Consider the following 18,496-nt stretch of genomic DNA (forward strand, 5'->3'; position numbering starts at 1 on the left):
AATATCCTAAAGTAATATGTAAAATAATGCGATTATGTCTTCATAACATTAGGAACGTACAAGAAATATAAGAAAACACACAAGAAGTATAAAATGAAACTTTTTCTTTATTTTCTAACAATGGCACATTTCTGAATGTGTTTTAAAGCAGTTCATGATTACAATGGAAACAGTATTTTTTTATGAATATGTATGTATAAATTCAAAGCAAACTATTTATCATTTTTAATTAATGATTCATAAATGCATAAGTACCGGATTAAAGGATCCTATGGCAATGTTTAACAAGAATTCTTTCACATGTTAATCAAATTAACGTTGAAATAATTATAAAATAATATAATATTTTGATTAAGCTTGATCGTACGCGTATATATATTTCTATACAGTCTTTCTAAATCTAAGTACACGGAAAGATTCAAAACTTTCTCTCAAAAAGGACTCATTTAACTTTCGTTGCATTTTGTGTCAAATTAGCAGGCACTAGAGGTGTACATATATTTTTTGTTTTATAACTTGTTTCGTCATTTATATAGTATATTCTGTTTTGTCATATTTTGTATATTTAAACGTATGTAAATCTATGTAAAAATTCTTTAAAAAATATTTCTATTTGGTAGTAAGTAGAAGGCCACAAGCTTACTGCACATTGCGGTTAATGAGAAACTGTATAATCACTGTAACACGTCGGTAGCATCATTTTCCACTGGGAAAAATAGAGAAAGACTCGATGACTTTCCATGAATAACATTTAAGTTACCTCATATAAATTATTCGCTCTGTTATACCTCAGTGTTCACTCTTGTGAATTTTATATCTCATTCACACACACACACACACACACACACACATATCGCATATTATATTCTAATAATATTTATAATACATTATAGAGTATTTACAAAGAAATGCGTCGTATGCAATATATCGGCCAATATACGAGGGTAGTCCAAGAAATACCCGACCTAACAAAGAAAACAAAAAATTTAGGAAAAAATATCTTTATTTCTCATCCAATATCATTTTATGGATTTTCTTCACCATTTCTGGCGTGGTCACCTCATTTGGTCGACCACTGCGATGTTCGTCTTGGCAGCTCACACGGCCTCGTTTAAACTCTCTACCACCCAATATTTTACTGTTGTAAACGAAGGAGCAGACTCCTCCAGAGTAGAATCTAGCTCGGCTTTGATATTGATTGAACTGAGACCTTTCAAGTGAAAATATTGCATCATATAACGATGATCAATTTTTTCCATGTTCCCAAATTCACTAAAAGAGTTCACTATTGATGGCTGTCAAACAAATACTAAATAACGTAGCGTCTTCAAACTTCACACTTAAGCTTTATAAGGTTAGTACTTTCTACTATAGTAATTTTTTTTAAACAACAACCGTTATCTATACGTCGAGTTCTTCTGGAACTACCCTCATATATCCCGGTGTTGTGTACTGGCGTACGAAAAAAATTTATCAAATTTCTAGTACGTTTTGCATCACGCAAGTGACTTGTACACATTATGTATACGTAATTAACTTGTACTTGTTACAATCTTTACTTTTTACATATTTTTGACTTAAATATGTATTACGCAGACACAGAGTTTATAAGCTTTCAAACTTCTTAATGTTTACTCTTCAAAATATGTTAAAAGTGGTTTTTCATTCAAATATAGAATAAATATGATAAATACTTCAGAAGATGCCATAAAAGTTAAAAGTTACAATATTGCATAATATTATAACATTGTTACATTGGAAAATTAAAAATTAATTTTATTATTTTTAAAATATTCTTTTCGCAAAAAGAAACCTGCATTCAAATTTCCGACCGTCTGCAGTAATATATGTCAATATATCTATAATAATATATAATAATAATATGTTATATATTAACGAGAAGTAATACACTTAATTTGAACGTTTGATTACGCAATAGGTATAGACACTGATCGAACTTTTGTTCTAATAAAATTCATTGACGCTTGTCACAACATGATTAAATATTGCATGAAAAATATATGCGAAACGATCGATTCAGAAAATACGAATTCTAAGTGCTCGATATTTGTCTCACAGAATAAATAAATGACTTTCCATGAGACAACCAGCACATTTGACAATGGTACATTATTAAAAAATATATATTCAATATATTTTTTATGATACAATCTCTCAAGTAAAATTGTAAGACTTCACTTAATTACCACTATTGTCTTGTATTAGTACCACCGGCAATGATGGCCACCGACGGTGGAATGGCATAGATAATTTGATTACCGTCCTTTTTGAATGTAGGTTCAATCACGTCGGGCATCACTTCGATGTGCAGCAATCTACTCTTGTTGCCAAGCATGCACTTGAATCTCACGTCTACTGTGACGTGTAAGTCGGCGCCACGCAGCCTTTTCAAGGGGGAAAAAAAAAATTTATTGTCAGATTCTTTCAAACAAAATTGCAATTAAATAAAAATATATACTCCAAAATTTGTTCGAACCGTTCATCAAAATTTTCGAAGGTCACGAACACATTTAGAAGCAAATAATGTATTTTAATAAATATGTAAAACACATTTTTTAGATAAAGCTTTTAAAATATTTTCGAAGCGACTTACTGATAGTATCGGTTGCTTAGTATGCCAACCAACTCTCCGATTCTATCATCTTTAGCGATGATCGATAGAATGAAATCGTTTCCGCGATTTGAGTGAATCGTGATAAGCTGATCCTTTCCAGGCGAAACACTTAGGCCGGTAATTTCCGCTATTGGCATGCCTTTTTTCATATTCTTGAACTTGACGCCGTCGAGTTTATATACAGTGTGCTCCGTTACCACCAAAACGCGATCCGCTGGCTTGTTAAACCTGTATTATTTCTCAAATTATCACACTATTTATCGTAAGATTAACGAAATTATTAAACAAAATGAGAAACCTGTTGGTCTTTCTAATAAATGCGCTGAATAAGACAGTCTTGAAATGGTCGGTGTTCCGTAGATTATTTATTGATGAATTGAAAATGTCGCTTTGAGGATTCTCGTCTGGCTTGGACAAATAGTTTCCTTCCCATCGACGGTCTTGGCCCCAATAAGATCTCTTCGAGCGCAACACAGCGCCCGCTGCCATCTATAAATTAAATTAATTAATAATTAAAATAAATTAAATATATTTTTTTACAGTTTCATTTTTTATAGTTTAAATAAATTATATTTATAGTACAATATCAGTACAATATCATAATTAGCAAATATAGTTAATAATAATTTGTTTTAACTGCAAATACTAAACTTTATTTATTTATTAAATTACAGTGTCAAATAAAAATTGCACGTACCTTCAGCCGAAGTTGCGGCCAATCTTCTCGAGGAATCGCTCGAAGTATCATCCACGCCCACCATCTCGCATACATATTCTTCAATGCAGGCACTACATGTCTCACCGCGAAGTTTTCGCGCGGCCATGGTAAGGTCTTGCCGTAATTTCGCAGATTCTTAACGCCTTTAAATGTCCGTTCGAGTTGTTTGATATAAATGCGTTGTTTGTATTTCTTGTAATGCTCCATTAGCACTAACGCGGCCTTCATTTTTTTGTATTTTTGACGACAAAGATATCCCCGCCATTGTTTTTGCAAGAGAACCACGATGCCTGGTATTAAGTCACTACGCATCTGCGAATAAAAGAAAATATTCACTATATGCCTACAAATCTTGTCTCAAACGATTTATAAGATTAGGCCAATTAATATATAAGATTACCTTTTCTAATGCAAATAAAGTCTGTGGCGAGCGAATGAATATTTTCGTGTGACCATATTTAACATCGTTCGAGAAACCTTTCTCATCCATTAATGTGCGTACGCCATCCTTATCACTGTAACCTCGGAAATTCGGCCATGTGTATTGCGATATCATTTTGTATCTAGCAAGAAAAAATCAAATTTATTATTTCCGTAACAGAGATAATTAACGTTGCATTTAAAACATTAATGGCTGATCTAATAGTTAAAAAAAATTATAAATCTTAAAGTTTTGATCCATATAATTTTCCATCCATATAATTCTCATTGCTTATTTTTTTTTAGACTTTGTTTTCTTTCTATTTATTTTATTCTTATTAGTTCATTTTGTTTTTATTTAATAAGTATCATGATTAATTTAAGCTGTGTTATTTCATTCTTTTTCGTTCTCTAATAGATTCAGTACCTTTTTAGAAATCTGTCATATCGCTGTCTGTATACAAAACCAGCTCGTCTGACTAATATGTTCTCTACAAGTCCCAAATATCTCACTTGATGGTTTACTCTCTCATTATCGAACACGACTGGAGACTTTACTTCATTGGGTTTTATGCAACGAACATAAAACGGTTCCTTACTCGCTAGATTTTTTACCAATGCGATCATAGAGTTGCGAAACAATGTACCAGCAGTTAAAGGTCTCTTCGTCGTCTAAAAGAAATAATGCATAATGCAAGATTTTCGTTTAGATACAATCTTTTTTAAGATAAATAAAATCTTGTATGTAGCATTAAAAATACAATTATAATACAGTCCAACATATATGCCCGTGGTCATCTTCGTACCTGCAAAATATTCTGAGCACCCTCAGGCCACATTTTACTAATTACGGAATTATTGCTCTGATAGAGCAGACGTTTGAAATCTTGGAAGAGCGTATCTTTATTCTTGTCGAGGAAGCCATTAATATTGTAAATCACATCGCCAGCATAATGTTTGATTTTAAATTGTATTCTGTGTTCCAATTCTTTGTCCATCGGCTTTAACTGTCGAGAGCTATAGTGTTTATGGTTCACTAATTTCTTGTCCAATGCGTCAAGAAGCATCTGGAAAAAGGCGCATTTTTATTTTTTGCACAGAGTTTTCTGTTTAATAAAACTCTAAAAATCTAACTACCTCATCGGTAACCTTCCCAACGTTGAGGCAAGCTTCATCCATGATCGCTATAATTCCCTTATGAGCTTGCTCGACTAATTCGCAAATGATTTGATTGTTAAAGTATTCAATATTCTGCCAAGCTATCCCTTCCCTCTGATATTCTTCTTGTTCTTGTTTCAAAACCAACTCTGTGACAAAAAGTTCGTAGTTACAATTATAACTCGTGTTTCTTTTAATTTGATGCGTTCCTATGTATTAAGCGTTACGCTCACCGATAAAAAGCTGTTGTAGCTTTTCGTTACAATAATTGATGCAAAATTGCTCGAAACTGTTCCTGTCAAAGATTTCGAAGCCATAAATATCGAGCACGCCGATTAACGTTCCGTATCTTTTCATGTCATCACTGTCATTTACATTGATTGATCCATTGACGCGCGACACTATCCACGAGAACAATCGCTCATATATCGCCTGAAAGATTCATAAAGATCCTTTTCAATATGATCCCAATTAGAAAAACTGCATGAGAAACTTAAACGCATGCTGAACACACCTTCGCTAATGCATCTCGACCATATTCAGCTTCTATCAAAGTATGAGTTTTCTGCATAACTTCTCCACCTGCCGCTATGACTCTTTGCGAGAGAGCAGTGTTCAGATCTCTCGGACTGATAGACAACAATTTAGCGGTGTCATTTAAAGCACTATTATTCCCGATTACAAGTTTGTCATCATCCAGCCTAAAGGTAATGTTACCCTGAAAATAAAAAAAAGTAAACGTGAAATAGCGTACGACATTGCAGCGAAAAAATATAAAAATCATTAGCGTTGAGAAAAACATTTTTGTGTCAAAAATGCCTACCAAATTTAAGATACCAGCGACGATATTCCATATAGTTTGCGTTTCATTTGTGGCAAACCCGAGAGTGGACATGGCAGTGCAAACAGTTTTGTAGTCGCTTCTGTCGGAGGTGATCGTCTTGTTGTTTCCATTACCAATGAAGTAATAAGCAGCCGGGTCGCGAACTAAACGCAGCTTGTTCAACTCGGCCTCGGTGCAGCCATTCAGCAGCTAAAAATTAAGTTTCTGCTATGGCACATTGTATTCATGAGCAATTCATATTCCTAGTCTCTAACCGTGCGGCAAGAAGTTTCAAGCGTGAAATTAGCGAGCGCGAACCTGATAGAAGCAGTGAAAGTTGCGTTCTCCCTTCTGCTGATAGACCACCCGTGATTTCTCGAGGAGGTAATTAGTTACATGGCCGCCAATGGGATCTCCCTTGAAATCAAAATTGATGTCCATGTACTTTCCGAAACGCGACGAGTTGTCATTTCTGTTTGTCTTGGCATTGCCGAACGCTTCCAGTATCGAGTTCGATTGGATGAGAATGTTCTTCACTCTAAAAAGACGCGTAATCATTTTTATCGTGATTAGTCGCACGGAATAAAAATATTTTCACAGTTATCTTGACATGTATTTTACGTAATTAAAAATACTATTAGACTCACGAAAAAATTATTGTAACTAAATAGTGAACAATGTTGGACGCAAATAAGTTTCCAATAACTTCCAGTAATTTTTTCGCGAGTCCAATAGCATTTTTTCATAAGGATAACGCTGTGCAATTGAGTAATATACGATCTTTTTAAAAAATTCACTAAATTTAATCTTATCGCTTATAGGAATTTGCGCTAAACAGATTAGATAGCGAAAGCTGGTATTAATTGTCATTCCCTTCTAAACCGACAACTCGCACCTCTCGATTTCCTGCTGGCCGCTCAGATTGGTTACGGCGGCGATATATTTCATGATGATCTTGCTAGCTTCCGTTTTACCAGAACCAGATTCGCCGCTTATAACTATGCAGGTGTCCCTGCCCTGTTGTTTCATCTCCTTGTGCACCGCATCCGCGATCGCGTAAATGTGCGGTGGATTCTCGAACAATTCTCTCCCTGGAAAATAAAATATTGAAAGCTATTGAAACGAGAATTATTGAAATAACTAAATGCATATATTTTATTCGTCTCCAGTCGAATATTCACTTCAAAGCGAATTTTCTTCTTCTTTTTTTCAAAGCTCGATCTTACCCTTATATTGATTAATGTGATCCGCATCGTAAATGTTGATGCTTCTGTAAGGATTTACGCTCACGCAGACTTCACCAATGTACGTGTAGATCTTTCCCCCGTTAAATCTACAACAGTAGGAAATAAAGTATATTAATAAAAAAAAGTCTGAGAGAGTGCAAGATGAAAAGTAGAATTAACGAAAATAAGGCAACAGAGATGGCCTAAGTAAATTTTTATTATTAAAATAAAGTTTTTCTTTTAATAATCTTCAAGAAATCGAAGAAATATTAGCAATCTTATACTTTATACTGCAAACTGCACAATTAAATAATATGCTCTTTTTTAAAAGAAATTATTCGTTAGTTTACAAGAAATTATAGTTTTATATGCGAACTCACTATATTATAAGAAATACATTCAGTATCCACGAAACAAAAGATAAGTATTATCGGAAAGAAATCGACTTTGAGATTACCGCAGAATAATGAGTCACTTGTCCTTACTTCAAAGACTTGCGCGCTCGCCAGTGTAAATAATTATTTTTCTATTCGCGTAGCTAAAAGTTGGAAATAACATTTAACATATAAAAAGGCTTTTAACGCTTTTTTCTACATATTAGACTTAAGGAAAAGAGTATTAAATTTTGACAAGTTAAAGAAATATAAATCTAGGCAAATTAGTGCTGATTAAATTAAAATCGACTACATAAATAGTATCAAGTGTAGAATATTTCACAAAAAAATCTAAATTAAAGCAAAAAATAATTTTATTTTTTGACCATACAAGTTTTTAAATTACAATATCTCTTCAATTCTTGTTAACATTTAATATTTATACATGTTTGCCATAATTATTGGATCGTAATTAATCATTGACCATTATCAGGACATGTTTCGTGGGAATGACGCGAGCACAATTCAAAAACTATGCAACGGCTCGAGGATGATGATGACTCATCGTCTACATGAGCCCCGATAAGGATTACGCGAGTCGCATACATTCATCGCACGTATTCGAGGATATGCGTCTTCGAACGCTCGTTTTCTCGTCGCGCATGTACCGCTAAACGAGCTTGCCCTCGTGTGCTTCATGTCTCGCCGGTCTCGCGTTGGCGTCGCGGATGACATGAGTCGTCGTCTGAAACGATGACATAAATCGGTAAGAATAAAATCTCGATCCGTGTATCAGCTCAATCGTGGGTGATCAGTCCGCGTTGTACTTAATTTTAAGGAGCAATCTGAAGGCTTCAATTACAGTTCGAAATGTTAAATTAATAGATACTTTAGATAGAACGAACAAATATCAAAGCAAATCTCTTTTCTTTTTATTGCACATCCTTTCTGAGTTATATACTTTAACTATCAATTATTTTGTATCACGATACACGTATAATCATTTGAAAGACTTTTAATTCCGGATCTTTCTTTTTGTAAAGTTTAAAAAAACCTGAAAAAAGGAGAAAATAATCACGTTCTACATTATAAATCTACATCTATAAATAATTTCATAGATACTGCTCCTAAAAAGAGAAAAGATTCTTTTATTATGAGTACGATTCGCTATTTAACGTTAAACAAAAGCAGAACCTTCACGTACGTTTTCCGTTTTATGTAATTGTTCTTTTGCTTCTTTCTTGTGAAAGTTGCATTTTAGCGATCGGAGTCAAATGATTTTGTCGAAGCGTGAAGGAAAAAAATAACATAAGGGAACCCGTTTGAAATCTACCTCGCAAATGGGCTAATACGATACAAAGTATCAGAATCGTTTGGAAAGGTACGGACCTTTCTGGTTTGTGGCACAAAATAAAGCTAAAAATACTTTCTAGTCGGATTTTACTCGATAATATAACGTTACAATATAATAAACAAGATAATGTTCAGCAATTTATTTATAACTTATATACATTTGAAAAAATCTCGCTTCACTTTTTATGAATTTATACAAATCAGATTTTTCGAAATCTTCTTTCATTCTAGTTTTCAAAATTAAATCTTTTGTATTACATGTTCTCTTAAAAGATAATTTAATTGTTTGTGTAAATAATTATTTGATTTCTCTAATCTTTTAATCGGATGTTCATCTGAGCAATTGAGCACTTATCCAATTAGATATCTCTACCCAATTAAACGCAGTTCTCCCGTGCTTAATTTGATTTAATCTCACATGCGGATCTATTCAAAATTCCGCATAATATGTCTAGAATGTATGATGAATCAGAGCGGGTAATCCATTTTCACTCATGAATATATAACTTCCAAGAAATATGCGTCATGTAGCGTGTATCATTGACCTTCAGGTTCAAGCAGCTATAAGCAAATCGCATCAAATCTTAATCTAGTGTAGATTACAATTCTACAAAGTATTAGGAAAAAAATCTACACCTTTTATTCGGCTTGAAATTGTTACGCGAGAGATACGATTTATTTTTATAAATAGAACCGATAAAATATTTACAGCTGTCAGAAACACTGACGAATCTTCACGTGATATTTTTTTCTGTGCTTTAAAACTGTATTTTTTTATCGCTAAGAAAGATTTAAAAGTACTTCCTTCAATTATAACATCACCGCTAACTCGCTGTACGATTACATAGGGAAAGTATATGAATTAACAGTCGCTTTAGCTTAAACTGCTATTTGTCCCTGTACGTGCGAATGCACACAATGTGTTGCGTGAATACGCGCGCTCTTTATCCGCAAAACGATACACCCGCGCAACCGTGCAACAGGTACAATATCTGCTCGGTTTGCTGGTTAATGTGATATTCAATTCCGTGCTCCTCACGATATAGACGATGCGACAGAATAAATCGGAGTAATTTCTCTGACGTGTCCCTTTTTGCAACGCGGAACGACAATTTTCTTCGCGACTTGCACGTGGTTATTTCAGCGTACCAACTTGTCGTTTATCTGTGAAAAAAATCATTCGGACAATTGAAAAAATAAAATTTCAAGAATTAAATAACAATTGAGAATCAAGTTAAAGAAGAAGTTTGGGAAGAATTGATCAAAAAACTATGATTTGCACATGTATTTAAACGTATTAACATTTGAATATTTTTGGAAACAATTTGAATAAATTTTGGTAATTACAAAGAATTAAATTTTAAATTTTATTAAATAATTAAAAAGCAAATTAAATAAAAATCTGTTTATAAAGAAATAATCTTATTAAAAACTAATTAACGTCTGTAATTTATCCATTTTAGAGATTTATTTTAACAAAATACACTCCTTGATATTAAATACCTACAAAACGTCGAATTTTTGTTTGGAGAAAGTTCAAGTCCACTAAAGAGAAAGATGATTTTATAACTATTTACGATAGTTTCGACCAACAAAGTTAATTTGCTAACCGCTATTTTTAATTCTAAATTGCAGTCTCATCTGTGAAGACACGAAGAAGACAAATTAGCTATGATTAACGTTGATTATCGGTCGATCGCACTTTATTGCTATCATTTATAAACCTGACTGCAGATATTGTCTAGTGCAACACAACTCATCGTATATTTCTAGATTACAGTCTAGACTATAATACACGCGGATAAGTAACATCCAATTACGTTATAATTAGCGTCAGTGCAACTGTCCTGGGAAATGTTACTTGAGTTACTCGCATGAAAACGAAAGTATGAAACACGAGACCGCTTGGAAAGGAATAAATTATTTTTAAGATTTATACCTTTCCGATGTGTTACAATTATATTGCTATTTTGAATTGTAAAATACATTCCAATAATTGAGGATTTTTCGTAGATATAAAACGCATATTTTAATCTTCCTTCAGCCTGTTTTTTTACCTGAAAAAAAGGTAAATTTACATATGTAGGTACTAAATGCCATTTGAAATAAAATGTTATATATCACATAAAAAGTACCTGATTTCCATATTAAAATCACAATATACATTATTAAAAATCAAAGTTATAAGATGCCTAGTTTTTTCAAGTGTTCTCTTCAATTAACTTTTAATTCGAAAACAAAGTCTAAATTCATTTTTTTCTTCTTTGTTTCAAATACAAAATTTACTGAAATATCGAGATGCAACCAAGAATCCATATATTAATAATTTCTTTCTTATTAATTAAAGATTAAAATGTGTAAGAATACGAATGTTATTTTGTAGCTGCTGTAAATTTCGCATTTTCTTCGGCGCATTTTTATTCGCGACGACTAAAAGGTGCGCCCGATTCTCACAAAAACGCAGGCCGCCGTTGGCCAGAATTAACAGCCAAGGCTGTCCGGTGCAAACGACCTCGGACGTTTCTCTGGACATCGTCAGCAGGCCAAGTTCAAGATACAATAGAAGTTTATAATATTCGAAGCACGTGAAAGATAACAAAGAGAGAAAGGGAAACGGAAGAGCAACAGATATGTTGTTATTTCATTATTCTCTCTTATCTCTACAAAGTTATTCCAGCTATTGCTTCACACGTTACCTTCATTTATTACAACAAAGGGCAATGTTTAACGGAAAGAAAAATGACAACTCAATAAGATTTTGTTCACGATCGATCTATAATTCTAAAAAAAAAAACAACAGGTTTCCCGTTCGATTTAAAGCTAGAAAATCAGAAAAATGCAGGAAGAAGTGAAGGTAACCCTTTCACTGCTCCGAGAGCGACCACCTGCCGACTCACAGGCCACGCCCTCTCGCGGGCGCAGCGGCGAACCGAGGGGAGCACGCGGGGCGCTCCCGCCGTCCGCCTGTCATGAAAATCGGCGTCTACAATTTGGCAGGTTTTGGCGGCCGGAGTTGTCGGTAACTCCGGACGCGGATGCACGCGTACCTCGTTTTCAGGTTCTCCACCACGCGATCCACGGTGATCTCGTCCAACAGCACGAAGTCACCGATGCCGACGTCGTGACTCGATGCCATCGCTGTCCTTTTCTCGCTCGCTCGCTTTATTCACGACACGCGCACCCGACGCGCTCACGATGTGCCACGATAAGCACACTTGTAAGTCACCACGTGCCGCCACCACACGCGACCGATCCGCGCGCACCACTGACGGTTGGCTCGCTCGGCCGCGCGTTTCCACCATCGGCCGACTTCGCTTCGCTATCTCGCGCGAGCGGCAGCGAATGCGGTCATCTTCAGTCCGTTGCTGCTTCTCTCCCGCGCGGCCCCTCCGCGGCCCGCGCTTGGTCGATGACGGTGCGCGGCAGGGCCGTACGTGACGCAACACCTTTTTAAAAATTATAAAAAGATCAAGAGTTTTAGATATATATTTAATTCACATTAAAGTCAATTGAAGTTTATTCCTTGTTGAAATGAAGTAATCGAGTTCCAGCGATCACAAAAGTCACGGCAATTAGAATGAGTTAGATTAAATCCAAATTAATTTAAACAAAGCGTCGCTTAATTATTTCTCTCGCAAGAAATTAATAATTTTGCGAGCTTCATTTTTAAGGTAGGTTCATGCACGACTCTCTAATAGTCAATAGACACGAATTTTCTAAATTATTTTATTTATATAATACAAGATATAATATGAATAAATAATTAAAAAATGAATTATTTTTAAGATAAATAAACACGTTTTTAATAATTGCTTCTTTTAAATTAAAGTGTTTTTTAGATACCAATATAATTTGAATTCTGTAAATGTCATTATATTAGGTACGGTAAAAGCTTATCCCATATTTCACGAGAATGTGTATTGACGCTTTAAAAATAATTTCTGTAGGTAAGGACTAAATCCGCAGTACTTCGTTATGTGCATGAGTCATCTTAAGAGACGGCTTATAAAATTAACTTAGTTAAGAGTTGCATGAACAAAAAACTCATTCAATCAAAAATTGCATTAAGATTCAAATTTAAATATTATATATATATGCCATGTACTTTTTCCTTTACATAGGTAAATTTTTAACTTAGGAAAAAGTTTCGTTAAAATTTACACGTTTCAAAACTAACTAGTTGAAGTTGAAAATTAACGTATTTGAGCTAAGTTAAAAGGTATTAATTACCCTTATAGCCCTGATAAAAAAACAATTAATCAAAGTTGATGTAATAGAAACGGCTATTAGTATTATTTCGCTAGTGTGCTTTCTTTATTTTTTTATTTTCTGTTTTTGTTCGCAGCGCCTCTCTCGTACGCCCCTGACACACGGAAGAGATGGACGCGCGTGCGCGCTCGCGCACACCGGCGCTTGTTTCACCTTTATTTTTGGAAGAGCGATTGAGAACGACGGCGACGACGGCGCGGCGGCTGTCACAGAGTGTTTAGACGTACGTGTGTATGCGCGTGCCTCCGACCGATCGCGAGCGATGTCGAAGCGGCGAACGACGGCGATGACGACGACGATACTCGAGCCGACGAGGACGTTCGGCCCGACGTCGCTGACAAACGGCAATGGCAGCCTTGCCGAGACCAGGGCGAAAACGACGCCGGCGACGAGGTTCTGGTCGAAGATCCGCCTCAATGAGTGGACTTTCAGCCTGTCGCTCTTCGCGTTCTCGCTCGCCATCGTCCTGGGCAAGCTGTACGTGAATTATGGTAGGTGAACCACGCGCGAGTCGTCTCCCCGGCGTCTCGTTGCCCTCCCCCTCCCCTGCTCCCACATCTCCTTGTCTCCTCGATCCCCCAGCTCCTGGTCGCCTGTCGGAAAACCTCTATCCTCCTCCCCGAGAATCCCCGAGACTCGGACGACGCAAGCTTCCGTTCCGCGCGTCCGCGAATCTCAGTTTGTGAGGTTAGACGAGGCCTAATTTAAATGCCACACGTATTCTGTTTTGATTCTGTTGAAAGGGACGTTCCCGGCGGTCTGAATCGCCTCCACGGGGAGAGAAAAAGAGAGAGAGAGAGAGAGAGAAAGAGAGTGAGTTGTTGTCGCGGTAGAATCATCGCCGGTGGGACGTGATTCGACGGGGTCGATCTGTCAGACGCGCGCCAGTTTTTGTTTTGATTACGTTTTGGAAGCCGGGATTGCCGACGATGCGAATATCCGTCTCTCCGAAGGAAGCCTGCGTGCCGTTGCACGCCAAATTTATGTACTCTTTAGTCTCTCGTATATTTTTCGAGAGAAAATTTTTCTCACATATTTCGTGTATATTTTCGTTCTGATGCGTCGAAGGGAGCGCTTGATAAAAAAAAAATTGATTCTGCCGCTTCTCCGATCGTGTTCTCTGTAATGTATCTGCGTTGTTAGATGTGTTTTTCTCAGTTACGCTTTCTATATTTTCGCATCTCCTTCTTTCTCCGTATTCACCTTCCGCTTTCGCGGCACGAACACGCGAAATTGTTTCATAAAGACGAAAAAAGGAGACTGAGATAGAAACGCGTGGCTGAAAAAAGCAGATCTAACGTATTTCAATTCGATAATTAATCCAAATAATTGTTAATTATTGTTATTATTTGCTCTAATTACTATGCGTTTTAATTATTTATTATTGAATCTGTGTATTTTTCTTGAATTATTTATGTATATTAACGTCGCTGAGATGTGCTTTCTGATTTATGTACATTAACCGCTAAGATAGAAACCTAACATGGTCCAAAAATCACTCGTTTACATTAATTGTACAAATTATACGAATCAGTGTTTTCATTTCATTTTTAGGATACCAGAAGGCAATTCTTGTCACTGTTCCGGTTTCATAATAAATAATTGAATTATTAATTTCACGAGCTTCATTTTTGAGAGATGGAAACGCGCAGATAAAAGGGAAATAGGTTTAATAACATATTTTCCAGTAATTTGTACAGGCAATATTGTTTGTTAAGTTCTGCTCTTTGTTCTAATTATTACTTATTATTAATGAATCTGCTTTGTTTACTTATGTAACATTAACCGCTGACGCTTTCTCTGCGATAAGAACCTAACACTGTGCAAACAAAAAAAATTACTTGTTTGTTTATAATTATTTTATACAAGCTGTACCGCTGCGAATCAGTTTATCCATTGCATTCCTAGAATGCTCGAAAACCGGACGATTCCCGTTGCTATTCTGAATTTCAATAAACGAATTATTTTTTTGTTGTAAAGATTAACAATTGCGTGAACATTATTTCTCTTGAAAAAAAAAAACATTGATATGCGTTGTACTGTAGATAACGATCAACCTCTTCAGTGTCGCTTTTCAAGAGAGCTTCACGATTTATAAACGCGTGACTCGCGTTTAAAATGCACACGTCGCGCACGTTGCCCGTAGCCTGCATTCCTGCGGTTATATTTTTAACGAGTGCGTGGCCCATTTCTGTGTTACAAGACACATGTTTCCGCGGACGAGACGCGAGAGTCCTTCGCGATTCTCTCCAGCCTCCTCGTTGGCGCGAGGCTTTATTATGCGACATCTCCCACTGCCCATGACCGAATTTGTCAAGGCCACGTTGTCGTTCGAAAAGCACATACTAGTTACAAAAAAGGAAACAGGAGACAAATGGAGAAAAGTAACAGCAAACACGGAGAGAACTTCTTTCTTTATTTATCTTATCTTTTATCTTATCATTTAATTAAATTATTTTATGTATATAAGCAAAAAATTATACGTATTGTAGAAAATGATATAAGCATGGCGTGTGTAGCATAGATGTAATATGTTAATATCATCTTGATAACATACAATATCATCTTAATATTTGGAATGGCAATTTTATTTTATATAATTTAAAATAAATAGTTTTTAGGCTGCAAATTAATATATTCTATGTTCCAACTCAACAGAGAGTTAATGATTTATTTAGAATAAGATTTATTAGCATATAAGAGCGTTCTATACATAATATTTAGAGTGATAATTTTGTTTAATGTAATTTTTAAAAGTTGTAATTATGTAATTCTTTTTCTTCTCTTTCTCTTTCTTTCTACAGATTTATGTGGCTGATATGAGTTTCTCGTGCTCTCTGCCCTTAGGAAATCTTCGGTTGTGGCAAATCGGCGATCGGTACGCTTTGCCGTCGGTGACAACGTTTACGCAAATATACGAAACAATACCGAGTATGTCGATCTTACCGAAATTTGACATGAAACAATTGCCGCCGGATAGCGGGATGCTCTTGAACACCAGTAATCAGTACGCGGAGGCAGCCGCCGACGTGCTGATCACATTTTACGGGAAATACGGGTGGCTGTTGAAAGCTATGACGAGCGGACTTGTGATAACGGGTTTCACTTGGTTTATCCTTTACAAGGACAGCAGTGAACCTGGTATCAATCCACCGTCTCCTTTCAGTCCTTCCAGACGGAGGTAAAGTTTTGTTTTCTATTTAACTATCATATATTTATCTATTCTTTGTTTAGCTACAGTAGTTTACTTTCACATAAATATCTTATTTGAAAAAGTAAGATATTCGCAAATTTAATGAATATTTTTTATTGTATAATGTATAATTGATCAGAATGAGTACATAAAAATATAATGAAAACATAATATATTATAAGTGTTTTAAAAAATTTGTCAGATTTTCTTTTACAGTTGTTTTAATAAGCAATGAACATTATAAAAATATATTTTCTTATTACAACAAGCGTAAGATAATTTAATATTTATGCTTGTCATTTACATTTTTTATCAATATTGATTATTTCATATATTTCAGGATACACGGCAGCTCGAGGATACAGATAAATTATTTAGTCGGTGTACTAAACGGGATATTATTTTTTGTCTATATGTGTCTCTAACTTGATGGGGGACGTCATCAATTTTCGAAAGATGGTTTTATTTTTTGTCTATTTATATAGTATTATTTATTTCACTAATTTATGTTGTTGGTAGCACTGTGTTTATTTATGAGTAGCTCTCATATACAAAAAAGGATACTAACGATAAAGAATCTTAGTTTTGTAGCTCTTTGGTGATTAACAAGTTACGCAACGCTTTTATAAGTAACCTTGTCTTCGAGCAAATCAAATCAAATGTCGCGTAGGAGCGCATTTCCCAAAATGCGAGGAGCTTCGAATGTGATTCGCTATTAGCAAGCAAAGCAAAGAACTTGCTCTACTTCTATCGTGTATTGGTAGTCGTCACTATTGAGCGGCATTATATACAGAAAGTATTGAAGCTATGGGCGTATCCAGAGTTTTTTTGGTCTAGGTTTTTATGTCAATTCTATTGATACATAAATTTTTTTGCGTTATTGAATTATTTTTTTGAATGTAAATAGAGCTGAGAATATTTTCTTGTTTTTTATGTTGAATGAGAAAAATATTAGATTATTTTGTAATAACTTTTCCTAAAGAAAGTAAAATTTAGTTATTAAAATTTAATATTGCTTTTGTTATTAAACATTTTAATTAAAGAATTATGTGACATTTTTTTCTAAAGATGATTTAATCACATCTTTAAGATTCACAGTAGTGTTTCTGCGAATCGATATAAAGACTAAGTTTTTCAAATGATCTTGTTCGTGAGTGTTGCTTTTATTTCGTTAAATGCGAAGCATATACTGTTTTTTAATTCAAGAACTTTGCAAAAATTTTTCTTATATGTATATCAATCATTGTCAAAGCTCTAACGAAATTTCCAAAATTCATTTACATGATCGTAATGAGAAAAAAATATTTTTGTGATAACAAAAAACTTATTCGGAGTTAACTTACTCAGAGTTAATAATTAAAAATGAAAAAATAAATTTTTGACAAGTTTAAACTTGCTTTCTTCTGGATACACCCATGACTGAAGTCAAATGTGGTTGTGCAGTATGCAATGACCAAAAATGTTAAAGTACAAAAAAACAGACGGTTGTTCCATACCTTCTTCTCCAAATTTTACATAGTTATCTATTGCTACTATTTAAGACTGATTGACTAGCTGAAAGGGCATATTTTTGTTAATAAGTTGTATAGGAGTAAGTGTTGTGAGGTACAATTTCACTTTGTACGCAGAATATATATATTTTTTGCATGCTTATATAAAAGTAAATAGAAGTGTGAGGCTATTTAGTAACATTATATTTGATGCGTTTTTTGGAAGTTACATCACATTTTAAAAAAATGAGTGAAAGTCTGTCATTAGGTAACTAAGAGTATCGCGCTTCCGAGGGATATTAGCATATATACTATACTTATACATTTAAATTATTTTGACGAACATATTCAAATGGCGAGTATATTGCAGCTCTAGACATCAAGCTTGAAATTATATTTATTTTTAATTATAGATATTTATACAAACAGTTATAAGATATTGTAAAATTTATAAAATACTACAAAACATCTTATAAATATTGAGGAACGTAAGGAATGATAGTTATATGTTTCAGGGAAATATATTATGAACTGAGTATGAACTTGGAATAATTCCTGGAGGTTTATTGCACGATAAGAGTCTTGTCTTTCCCAGAAAGTAGTCGCAGAATTAACATTATAGAGAAAGATACACTATAAAAGAATGCTTTATTATCTTTATGAAATAAAACGTAGACTAACTTAAATAAGATTTTGAAAAGGAGTATTCATAGAGTGTAAGCTGCGCCTTATTGTAAATATTATCGCTGTACATGCACACGTGCGTTCTCTCTGGCGCGGAATTTCCGCGTTCGTGGAAACTGGACACAATTCAATAAATTAAATTATTTCCGCATA

At 34.8% G+C, this 18,496-nt stretch overlaps 2 protein-coding genes and 1 long non-coding RNA gene across 3 annotated transcripts; 1 reads left to right on the forward strand and 2 right to left on the reverse strand.

Annotated features, from left to right (window-relative positions):
* Nucleotides 1-89: 89 nt before the first annotated feature.
* On the reverse strand, nucleotides 90-12,008 carry LOC105828925 (unconventional myosin ID). Its single transcript, XM_012667504.3, has 15 exons — nucleotides 11,755-12,008; nucleotides 6,981-7,087; nucleotides 6,650-6,845; nucleotides 6,073-6,292; nucleotides 5,755-5,964; nucleotides 5,446-5,649; nucleotides 5,165-5,363; nucleotides 4,911-5,080; nucleotides 4,580-4,840; nucleotides 4,201-4,445; nucleotides 3,754-3,916; nucleotides 3,333-3,665; nucleotides 2,934-3,124; nucleotides 2,615-2,863; nucleotides 90-2,405 (listed from the first exon to the last, which is right to left on the reverse strand). The coding sequence occupies exons 1-15, from the start codon at nucleotides 11,841-11,843 to the stop codon at nucleotides 2,210-2,212; spliced, it is 3,033 nt and encodes a 1,010-aa protein (XP_012522958.1). The 5' UTR covers nucleotides 11,844-12,008; the 3' UTR covers nucleotides 90-2,209.
* LOC114254888 lies at nucleotides 8,279-11,748 on the reverse strand. The gene is made up of 3 exons (XR_003626198.2): nucleotides 10,843-11,748; nucleotides 10,647-10,764; nucleotides 8,279-9,871 (listed from the first exon to the last, which is right to left on the reverse strand). It is a non-coding gene; the product is annotated as an uncharacterized LOC114254888 (long non-coding RNA).
* A 93-nt stretch (nucleotides 12,009-12,101) lies between the features above and the next one.
* LOC105828928 lies at nucleotides 12,102-18,496 on the forward strand. The gene is made up of 4 exons (XM_028192319.2): nucleotides 12,102-12,137; nucleotides 13,053-13,467; nucleotides 15,824-16,157; nucleotides 16,510-18,496. The coding sequence occupies exons 1-4, from the start codon at nucleotides 12,117-12,119 to the stop codon at nucleotides 16,592-16,594; spliced, it is 855 nt and encodes a 284-aa protein (XP_028048120.2). The 5' UTR covers nucleotides 12,102-12,116; the 3' UTR covers nucleotides 16,595-18,496.

Source organism: Monomorium pharaonis, chromosome 1 (genome assembly GCF_013373865.1).
Source record: "Monomorium pharaonis isolate MP-MQ-018 chromosome 1, ASM1337386v2, whole genome shotgun sequence".
NCBI classification, from domain to species: Eukaryota; Metazoa; Arthropoda; class Insecta; order Hymenoptera; family Formicidae; genus Monomorium; species Monomorium pharaonis.

Coding starts and splice junctions, on each gene's coding strand:
- LOC105828925 (XM_012667504.3), bottom strand. CDS start 11,843: ATGGCATCGAGTCACGACGTCGGCATCGGTGACTTCGTGCTGTTGGAC. Junction 6,293..6,649: donor GGCCAGCAGGAAATCGAGAG/GTGCGAGTTGTC, acceptor GCGTCTTTTTAG/AGTGAAGAACATTCTCATCC. Junction 2,406..2,614: donor CTAAGCAACCGATACTATCA/GTAAGTCGCTTC, acceptor CCCCTTGAAAAG/GCTGCGTGGCGCCGACTTAC.
- LOC105828928 (XM_028192319.2), top strand. CDS start 12,117: ATGACGGTGCGCGGCAGGGCC. Junction 13,468..15,823: donor CAAGCTGTACGTGAATTATG/GTAGGTGAACCA, acceptor CTCTGCCCTTAG/GAAATCTTCGGTTGTGGCAA. Junction 16,158..16,509: donor TTCAGTCCTTCCAGACGGAG/GTAAAGTTTTGT, acceptor CATATATTTCAG/GATACACGGCAGCTCGAGGA.